Source organism: Crocuta crocuta, unplaced genomic scaffold (assembly GCF_008692635.1).
Source record: "Crocuta crocuta isolate KB4526 unplaced genomic scaffold, BGI_CrCroc_1.0 scaffold68, whole genome shotgun sequence".
Classification (NCBI taxonomy): Eukaryota; Metazoa; Chordata; class Mammalia; order Carnivora; family Hyaenidae; genus Crocuta; species Crocuta crocuta.
Genome location: NW_027532426.1, coordinates 1,693,318 through 1,703,630, shown reverse-complemented (window position 1 = coordinate 1,703,630; position 10,313 = coordinate 1,693,318). Strand labels below are relative to the sequence as shown.

The window sequence follows — 10,313 nt, the reverse complement described above, 5'->3', positions numbered from 1 at the left end:
CCAGCCAAGTTCAGCCAGGTGGCGACACAGGGTGAAGAGGCTATATTCAGTTACGACATTGATATATTTTAGTTTGATTTTGAGTTTATGATACTAATGTTAAATGGTATGTAAATCTTAGATCCAGTCCCCAAACTTAAACATTTCCTAGCCCATAAAAAGTCACTTTCTTGGCTATGTCAATAAATTTTCAGTTGATGTTTTGAATATACTTTTAAAAGCTTGACTAGTTCAGATTGTCTGGCTGCCTAAATTCTGAATAATTACTTGCTTTCTTCTTTATGCCTTAAGACAACTTGCCTCCTTACTGGTGGACTTTCTGGAAACTAATGCCATGTGTTATTTAAATAAGAATTTTTTCATTTATTAAGTTGATAGTTTGCCTTTTTGTCTTTTCTTTTTCTCTCTTTTAAAAAGTAAGCTTTATGGTGTNAGATCATGACCTAAGCGAAAGTCGGACGCTTAACTGACTAAGCCACCCAGGCACCCCAAGCAGGGGTTGTTTCTTAAAAGTTCAGTTTCTGAGCTCCCAGTAGGTGGCACTCTTACAAAGCCTAAAGAATTGACTACTTTGGCAACCCAGGGTTGTTTTCTAGATGGTTCCCTTCCTACTGTGACTTACTTGTAAACCCATTTGTTCTGGGTAACTAAAAGTTATTGCTTTTCCTAATTATCAGAGTCATACATGCTCTTTGTTAAGCACTTTAGGAAATGTACATAAGAAAAAATACAATTGTCTTCAGAGTCCTTGGTAATTTCTAGGAGGTAACTACTGTAACAATATACCTATATACATACAATATGCTAATATACATTCGTATATACAATATTTTCCAGGACTTTCTATAGCCTATGCATATAACAAATGCATATAAAAAGTAAACATTTTAATTAGCCAAGTTTTAGATTTTAAAATGATCATGAACAATATACTTGTCTTTTGTTGTCTGATCTTGTACTTGGGTTTTGTCTTGCAAGCTACTTTCCCTTTATTTCCTTAAAGACAGACCTCTCACTTCTGCAATTCATGAATTGCCGAGTCCAAAAGGACTTTTTGCAGCTGTGTTGAAATAGGGCTTGTGATCTTGTGAATGAGGGCTGGAATCTCATGATAAGGGTGCTGTGCTAGTTGTGCTTCTAAGCAGTGAGAATAGGGCAGAATGAGCTTAAATAACAAACCTAATGCATCCCTGGCCAACAGGAGACTGTAGAATATTCCAAAATATTATCAGAATAGGACTGCGATTTTGAACTTGACTGTTCCATGAGATCCTAGCTATTTGAGCTTATGTGGGCAATTTTGTGATACCACTGATTTTTTTTCAGGTAGCCCCTCTCCCCACCCCGCAACAGAACTTTAAGTCCAGATGACTTCCCCCAGAGTGAGCAATCCAAGAGACCCAGCCAGAAGTGAAATGCTTCTTGTGGTCTAACCTTGGAAGTCACACATAATCACTTCTTCAGTAGGCCTACTCTACTTATTGCTGGAGGGGACTCTGTACACAGGGACAGCAGTACCAGGAGGTGGGGATCACTGGGGCCATCTTGGAAGCTACCACAAGAAGTATTCAATGCATAAAAGGTTACTTTATTCTTTTAATGAGGTGTAATTGACACATAGCATTTATTAGTTTTAAATATACAACATAATGATTCAATATTTGTGTATATTGTGAAATGATCACCACAGTAAGTCTATAGATGGTTATTTTAAAGCCACAGGATTAGTTAAGATCACCCAGGGAATGAGTGTAGAGAGAGAGGACAGGAAGACGTGGCCAGCATTCAGAGATCACAAAGAAGAATCTGCGAAAAAATGGCAAGTGAGGTATTGTCCCTAGGAGCCCAGAGGAGAAAATGCTTTGAAAGGAAAGAGTGCTGAGAAACTAAGATGGTAGCTAGGAACCACCCCCTGGGTTTATCCTTGTGCAAAACTCCTTTCTCCTTTGAGTTTCACACAATTCAGATGTAGTTATAAGGAAAACAGATGTTATTTGAAAAGGGTAATAGTATTTGCAGCCACTTTTGTGTACCACAAAAGGGGCATCATCTATTTTTAAAAATTTTTTTTAATGTTTTACTTATTTCTGAGAGAGAGAGACAGCATGAGCAGGGGAGGGTCAGAGAGAAGAGGGAGCTACAGAATCTGAAACAGGCTTCAGGCTCTGGGCTAGCTGTCAGCACAGAGCCCGACATGGGGCTCGAACCCACGAACCGTGAGATCATGACCTGAGCCGAAGTCGGACGCTTAACCGACTGAGCCACCCAGGCGCCCCATAAAGGGGCATCAGCTATTACTTGGGGACCATGGACCTTGTTCAGGGAAGGACTTTGATCATCTCTTTGGGCCTAAAAGGTAAAGTTCTCCCAGGACGTGTTCTGGCGGGTGAGGGCTAGGCTGAGAGTGGAATTGCTATGCATAATATAGGAAGATAAATGGAGCACTGGAAACCACTAGCAAATATTAAAAGGAAGTGTGACTTCAGAAAGCTGCATGCTGAAGCAGGTCAGCTCTAATGGCATAATAACCTTCCGTGGGTTTTTGCACTCAGAGCTACAATTCCTCCAGGCTTCCCTGACTCCTGCCTCTCCCTTCTGCTCCCCATGACACTCCTTGTTCATCAGTTTCTTGGTTGCTGTGCCCCATTTTGGTTCCATACACTAAATAATAATAGAATGCAAATGTTAAGTACTTGTTAGGTGCCAGGGCTGCTCCTAGTGTTTTATGTATGTTACCTCATTTCATCTCCACAAAACCCACCCACTTTGATGATAGATGGGGAAACGAAGGCACACAGGGATTAGGTTACTTGCTGTGAAGTGGCAGAGCCAGGATTTCAACCCACTCTGGCTTCAGAGCCCAGGATCTTAATCATTAAGTCCTGCTCTTATTTCCCTTTTAGGGTTTTGAATTTGGCAACCCATATTGACCCCCATCTACTCAGGCTTAGACTTTGGCCACCTGCTGCCACAACCCAGAACATGACATCTGTTATTGACTCATGGGTCTGATACACCCCAGTGGAAACCCCACCCTCAGCCTCAGCGGCGCCAGATAGAAGGTACCTCAAAGCAATGTTTGTTTACACCTTCGTGTTTTTTCACATGTGTTTCCTCTGTTGCTTTGCCCCTTCTCTGCCTGGTTGATTTCTGTATGAAGCAATTAGTTGCCCCCCCGACAAGCTGTTCACTTCTTCCTCCATGTGTCCTTTGAACTTCTATCTGCCTTATCTCTCTGTATCACCATTTCTGGTAGAGGTGTATCTCTGCCCTTAATTGTGAGCTCATCCTGGCAAGGATTTTATCTTATTCACCTTTGAGTCTCCAGTCTCCCACGCTATAAGGGTTCCATAAGGGTTTCTTGACTGAATTAAAGAAGGTCCTAGAAAATGAACAGGACAACTGTTATCCCCCATCAGGGACAATATAATTTTGCTGTAACCTTGATTGGCTGATGTAAAAAGAACAGAACTTCTACACTTTGATCTTAGCAAAAAGGCCAAGAAGTGATAAAAGGACAGAACTTCTAAAATAATCTTTTTTTAAAAAAGTTTATTTTGTGAGAAAGCGAGAGAGAATGCTCATGTGGGTGCGCATGAATGGGGGAGGGGCAGAATCCCAGGCCGGCTCTGCACCATCAGTACAGAGCCCGATGCAGGGCTTGAACCCATGAACCATGCAATCATGACCTGAGCCAAAGTTGTACGCTTAACCAATTGAGCCACCCAGGCGCCCCTCTAAAAGACTTATTTATTTATTTATTTATTTAGAGAGTGAGAGCACGAGTGGGGGAGGGGTCGAGAGAGGCAGAGAGAGAATCCCAAGCAGGCTCTGCACTGTCAGCACAGAGCCTGATATGGGGCTCAAACCCACGAACTGTGAGATCATGATCTGAGCTGCAGTTGGATGCTTAACCTACTAAGCCACACAGGCGCCTCTCTCATAAAAGAATCTTCTTAACTTAATCTCCAACCTCGACATCTTCATCTCAGTGTTTATCTACTTTACTATTAGTATTTTACAAACCTCTCTCTGTACTCTTGACATTATTGTTAGAATCAAGAAGGTACACATTTCACATTATTACCATTCTTTTATTTATTAAAACCATACTACTTGATCAGAATCCTGTGATTAAAACATGTTCCTGGTCACCAGAAGAAAGTTTATTAAAGGACTACAACAGGTCCAGAAAGATGTAAGGCAATTTTGGTTTGTTATAAAGACCAGCGTGGCCATAGTGATTTGTAATTGAAGACCAAAACGGACTGAAAGAGAATAGAGAATCCAAGGAAAATGAAACAGACAAAAGGAGAATTGAACTACTATAGTATCTTAGTCTGAAAGGGATAATTTCTGCTTGCAAATTTACTATTTCTAAGGAACCAATCATGGGGCAGATCTTGTGAAATTTTATATTAGTTCTTCCTGAACTTGAGATGACACCACTTCACCATTCACCACTTCCTGCACAATTGTCTTGATTTTCCGGGGTTTGGTTGGATCTAAAGATAAAAATGGAATGAAGGGGGCAAAAGTTAGTGTTTCACATAGTCATCCAAAATTGGTTGTTGTTTAACTTAAGCTTTAAATGAGATATTGGCAGATATAATCCATCAAATTTAAACTTTCAAAAGTGACATTTGCATTCTAAAACAATGCATGTTGTTCAGTGAAAATGAAATGTATTCTGTATTATGCACAAATGAAAATATTTTTCTTTTTAAACATTTAAAAAGTGGTTATGATGCTCATAATACCTCTTTGTAGAGTAGATTTTTCCCTTCTTGGGCTTGCCAAAAGTTTTAATATAGTAAAGCCTACTTATTTTTCTGCAGGAATGCATAAATATTTCTCCTTGGCTCAGAAATGCAAATATACTTTAAGTTGTTAATAATACTGCAATATTCAATGAGATCTTATAGTTTTAGTCATTAATAAGTGTGATTCTGACTTATTCTAAGTGATTCTTAGGGAATTCGCATACCTTTAGAGGAGTCAATCGACTGTGTTTGAGATTTGGAGTCTGTCACATATAAACTTTCATCGAAACCATCGCTGTAAAGAAAACAAGGGAGATGATATCACATGATGCTTTCTGGGAGGAGGCGAAATAAACAGTTTGCAGTTTAAGCTAAAAATATGCATAAAATCAGTTCTCTAAATTTCTTGACGAACAATGATTGAATGTTGCACCCTGAGAGGAATCACTTAGTGCGGTGGACTTTTATTTTCAAACCCTGCCAGAAATGGGCTCTCAAAGTGAAGCAAACTGGCAAGTAATGGAAGATCTGCTCTCAGAAGTTAGATTTCCTGTTTTACAGCCCCGAGCTCTTCCCACTATTCCAGTCTGCTGCTCCCGTTTGGAAAGTTTGCAGCAGTCGGTTGTGAGGTGACTCAGGTGGCTGCTATTTGATGTGTCATCCTCAGCATTATCGATATCAGATCTCTAATGGGTGACTTTTTTGTGCTCCTTTGCAGTATGCCTCTTGTCTGTGGTGCCATTATTCATACCAGCATTTTATAAAATATCAAGAGAGTGGGTGACCGCACTTTGCAAAGTGTCGGACATTTACTAAATCCAAGGCATGTCTCTAGGAGATGTGGTATTTTCCATCAACCAGAGAACCCCTCCTTCTGTTGCCCAGAGCGCACAAGGTGGCCCCGCTGTTGGTCGGCCACTGAACTGATTTTCAACCCCTGCAACCTGTCTATTCACCCTTGAGCCTCGCCGTCCAGCAGGCGGCGGTAGGTCTCGATCTCCAGCTCCAGGCGGGCCTTGGCGTTCAGCAACCGCTGGTGGTCGGCGTTCTGGCGCTCGGCGTCGGCGCGCACCTGGAGCAGCTGCTCCTCCAGGCTGCCGATGAGCTGCTGCACCTGCGACAGCTGGCCGCAGTAGTCGCCCTCCACTTCGGCCAACGAGTCCTCCAGGGATCTCTTCTGCACGTGGGAGAGAAATGGCACATACAGAATGGTGGAGGGGACCGAAGTGAGGAAGGCGGCCGCCGGTGGCCTTCCTAGTGTGGATGGCACGTTTTTCTTTGGAAGTCATGAAAAGATGCCGCGCGTGCGCTCCCTACCGTGGCCAGCTGGGACTGGAGCTCGATCTCCAGGTTTTGAACTGCGCGCCTCAGGTCGGTGACCTCGCTCTTGCTGGACTGAAGCTGCTCCGTGTTGGTGCTGATCTCCTTCCTGAGCTCCCCGCTCTGCCGAGGCAAAGAGGGGTAAAGGGATGAGTGGGCGCTGCTCCCGCACCTCTTTTCTGCAAACGGGCCAAAGCCTTTCATTTCTGTTTGCGGTACCTTTTCAATGAACCAGGCCTCCGCGTCCTTACGATTCTGCTCAGCGATGGCTTCGTACTGCGCCCTCATGTCATTGAGGAGCCTGGTGAGGTCCACCCCCGGAGCAGCGTCCATTTCCACGCTAACCTCCCCTGGGCCGCCTGCCCGGAAGGTTTGGAGCTCCTGGGGACAGCGAGTGAGAGAGTGGGGTACAGGGGCCCATTGTGACTTTCATGGGTCTCTTCCAACACAAAAGACATTAAACATTTTATCTCATGACTGTGTTGCTGTACTGACATAATATATTAAAACTTTTTTTTTAACCTAAAAATTTGTATTTGTCTTCTATTTTAAAAGAACTTAAGACATTTTCTTGGGTCCCTAAACTTACCATAGGCTCTAGGGGCTGTGCCTCCCATGGAAAATGGTTGAGTTGGCCCTGCTTCTTGGGGACCCCGGGGCCTTTACAAAGAAGGGGAGGCTGGTGGAAAAGGTATAGTGGGGTTTCAACCACAGCTGCCAGACCTGGGCCGCAGACAGTGCAAGGCTTGTTCATTGTACCACAGTCCTTGATTTCCAGTAGGAAGCTCTTTAGAAGCCCATTGCCAGGGTCATGATTAACGTCTGTTTTATACACCAGCTTTTGATATACATTGTGGCACACCAGGATCCCATGGGTGTTTTATTCTGGGCATAACCAGGCTCTCTAACACATATAACATTATGTATTATTGGTAGACTTTTGTTTTTGAATTTTAAAAGTACCATATTTTTAAAAGAATCACTAAATTAGGACAATTAAAATTCTGTTTGTTCTTACCCAGTGATGAAAATGACATTAGACACCTGTAATCTGTTAGCTTTCACAGAAATCACCATCAATCCTGCCACTGCCGCCGCCACCACACATACACACATCCAGAAATTCAAAGCAAATGGCCAATATAACAGGGGCAGGATGTATCATCCATCGGTTCTAACTCTAGGTTTGTAAATTTGAAATTGTAATTTTTGAATTTGGGAGAAAAAAAAGCAGCTTAGAAAGCTCACCTCCTCGTGATTCTTCTTCAGGTAAGCCAGTTCTTCTGTGAGGCTCTCGATCTGCATCTCCAGGTCGGCTCTGGCCAGGGTCAGCTCGTCCAGCACCCTGCGCAGGCCGTTGATGTCTGCCTCCACGCTCTGGTGCAGGGCCAGCTCGTTCTCATACCTAAAAATCAAGTGCAAAGCAGTTTCTGGAGTCAACACACCCATTTAAATAAGGCCCCTGCCATCATCTTCAGGGCTGTCTCGTGTTCTTGGTGATTATTTAAAAGTGGCAGCATTGTGACATATGAAGCTATTTTTCCTTTTTAACATTTTCCTTTCCTTTATTTCATGGTAGTTTACTGCTCAGTTGGAGGGAAGTGAAAAAATTATGAGGTGAGACTTTTCTGCCAGCAATGAACCTCAGTAGCACTGTGTCCTAGGGAATAATTTCCCCTTTGGCTGACCACCCAGGCTATAGATGGTAGTAGCCCCTTTCCAGGTAGGCTTTCTGATGGCATCCTAAAAGCAGGTGAAAATAAAATCATAGTCTTCTTGCTTACCTTTTATTCACGATTTAATTTAAAGCACTGCTACTTCCTTAATAGCTATTTAAAAATTTTTTTAAATGTTTTATTTATTTCTGAGAGAGAGACAGAGAGGCAGCGTGAGCAGGGGAGGGTCAGAGAGAGAGGGAGACACAGAATCCAAAACAGGCTTCAGGCTCTGAGCTGGCTGTCAGCACAGAGCCTGACGTGGGGCTCAAACCCATGAACCGTGAGATCATGACCTGAGCTGAAGTCGGATGCTTAACTGACTGAGCCACCCAGGCGCCCCTTAATAGCTTTTACCAAGACTCTACAGGTTCAGGCTCATCACCACTGCCACTTCCTGTGTGGAGATTTTGTGGAGCAAAATGAGCATTAGTGTTTCTTCCTTAAGTCCAGGATGTTGGAGTACGGGGAAGGAGGAGGGAATATAAAAATAGATGTGTGGTTAATATTTTAGTGGTATGTGTCATCTGGAAAAAGATAGTTTCACTTAACTTCTAGGCAAAAACATTATTAATTCATTTTGATACATGGGAGATCAAGGTTTGAGACATTGGTGGAAATATCATGTCTGCATTATGAGCCAACAGCAAATTACCAGCATGGCCATCATAGCCCTAGGTTAAAAGCAGCATATAATTAAGGATGCATAATGTGAATTGTGTTCGAATCTGATTACTTCCTAGAATGCCCAATGTGCATTTACCAAAACAACACATGTGTAGAGCATGCGAACTGCAGAGGAATAGAATATTTGCCATCAGTGAAAGCAGGGAAATAGGGAATAAGAAGAAATAATGAGATCTGTCGATTCTCATTAGTCTTTCTTTTGTTCTACTCACTTCATTCTGAAGTCTTCGGCAGCCAGTCTCGCATTGTCGATCTGAAGGATGAGCTGGGCGTTTCCAATGGTGGCAGAAATGATCTGGCCAAGGAGGGGAAGACACACAAAATGAAGATGGAAAATACTAGTATTATGCAGGTATATTTTGGAGAGGAAATTTTTAGGCGATGTTAACCTGCCGATTTCATTAAGAGTTTAAGGCAATTTAACTTTTTAAAAGAAAACAGTTATAATATTTTATTTAATAATTGAGAAATATGTTTTTGCAGAAAGATAATGAAGTACAGTCACTTTATAATAAATGATAAAGTGAAACTAAATATCCTGAGATGAGAAATTGCTCCCAGTACAGTCACATTGAAAAATACCTTGTTTCACCTGGTTTATCACTGTAAAATATTGTAGTAGTAAAAAAGAAAAAATAATTCCCAAAGCCTCTTCAAAAACCGTATTGTTACCTTATTCCTGAGGTCTTCGATCAGTGGGTAATATTTACTGTAATCATTCTGTGACCCGGGGTCTCCAGTCCCAGATCCTCGTGTTTCATACCATTCTCGAATTTTGTTTTCTAGCTCAGTATTAGCCTCTTCTAGAGCTCGAACCTTATCCAGGTAGGAAGCCAATCTGTCATTAAGATTTTGCATGGTTTCCTTTTCTGATCCGGAAAGAAGGCCTCCATCATTGCCAGAGAGAATACCTCCAGGGCCGCCCCCGGGGCTCCCCACAAATCCAATTCCCAGACCTCCAAAGCCACTTCCCAGACCTCCAAAGCCGCCTCCCAGACCTCCAAAGCCACCTCCCAGACCTCCAGAGCCACCTCCCAGACCTCCAGAGCCACCTCCCAGGGCTCCCCCATAAGCAGCGCCCAGTCCTCCTGCAAAGGACATTCCAGAGCCACCACCAAAGCCAGAACTAGAACCAAACATGGAAGCAGAAGAAAAGCCTCCCCCAGAGCTGTCTCCAAAGCCAAAGGTGCCTCCCCCGTAGCCACTTCCAATGATGGAGGCGGCCGTGCCCCTGGCTCTGCCCGATGTCCCGCTCTGGGAAGATGGCCGCCGGGGCAGCGCGGGGGTGCGCACTGAGAGGGACATGGTGGTGCTGGAGAGATCCACTGCCCGGGGAAGGGGGCTACAACCGGAGAGAAAGCAGTGTCAGCAAGGCAGAAAGGTTGGCCTTTTATAGGTCCCGAAATGGGTGTTACAGTTGAAAAGTTCACTCTCCTCAATTCAAAATATTGCGCTTCCCCCTTTTTTGACCAGCTCAACAAATACATGATTTATGCATACTGAAAACTTGTCGGCATAGAACTAATCGAATAATTGTGCCCATTATATATTTGTTATACAAAAAAGAAATCTGGGTGGGGTAGAGATAGGTTGTCACAAGGAATTTTTCTCTTCAAAGTATTCTATTGCTTGTATTCACAGCACTGCCGGGTGTCTTAGGCACAGTAGGAAGGCAATAAGTGATTGATGAATGGGTAAATTAATTGTATGTCGTCCTCAGCCTTGAGCCTCTTAAAGTTCTTCACTCATATTTCCGACTTGTTTCCTTTAGAAAACTAAATGTAAACCATACAGTCATGATCTACTCTATCTTCTCGTGGAATATATA

At 43.0% G+C, this 10,313-nt stretch overlaps 1 protein-coding gene across 1 annotated transcript; it reads right to left on the bottom strand.

Moving 5' to 3' along the window:
- Positions 1-4,413: 4,413 nt before the first annotated feature.
- Positions 4,414-9,790, bottom strand: KRT12 (keratin 12). Its single transcript, XM_077779222.1, has 8 exons — positions 9,158-9,790; positions 8,698-8,780; positions 7,332-7,488; positions 6,303-6,464; positions 6,081-6,206; positions 5,720-5,940; positions 4,988-5,058; positions 4,414-4,505 (listed from the first exon to the last, which is right to left on the bottom strand). The coding sequence occupies exons 1-8, from the start codon at positions 9,788-9,790 to the stop codon at positions 4,414-4,416; spliced, it is 1,545 nt and encodes a 514-aa protein (XP_077635348.1).
- Positions 9,791-10,313: the final 523 nt, after the last annotated feature.

What these genes read in the sequence shown, in the direction of transcription:
- KRT12 (XM_077779222.1), bottom strand. Translation starts at nt 9,790, where the DNA reads ATGTCCCTCTCAGTGCGCACCCCCGCGCTGCCCCGGCGGCCATCTTCC. An exon ending in TGAAGAAGAATCACGAGGAG is followed by an intron (nt 6,465 to 7,331) that starts GTGAGCTTTCTA and finishes CGCTGTCCCCAG; the next exon opens with GAGCTCCAAACCTTCCGGGC. An exon ending in CTGGACGGCGAGGCTCAAGG is followed by an intron (nt 5,059 to 5,719) that starts GTGAATAGACAG and finishes TTTTCTTTACAG; the next exon opens with CGATGGTTTCGATGAAAGTT.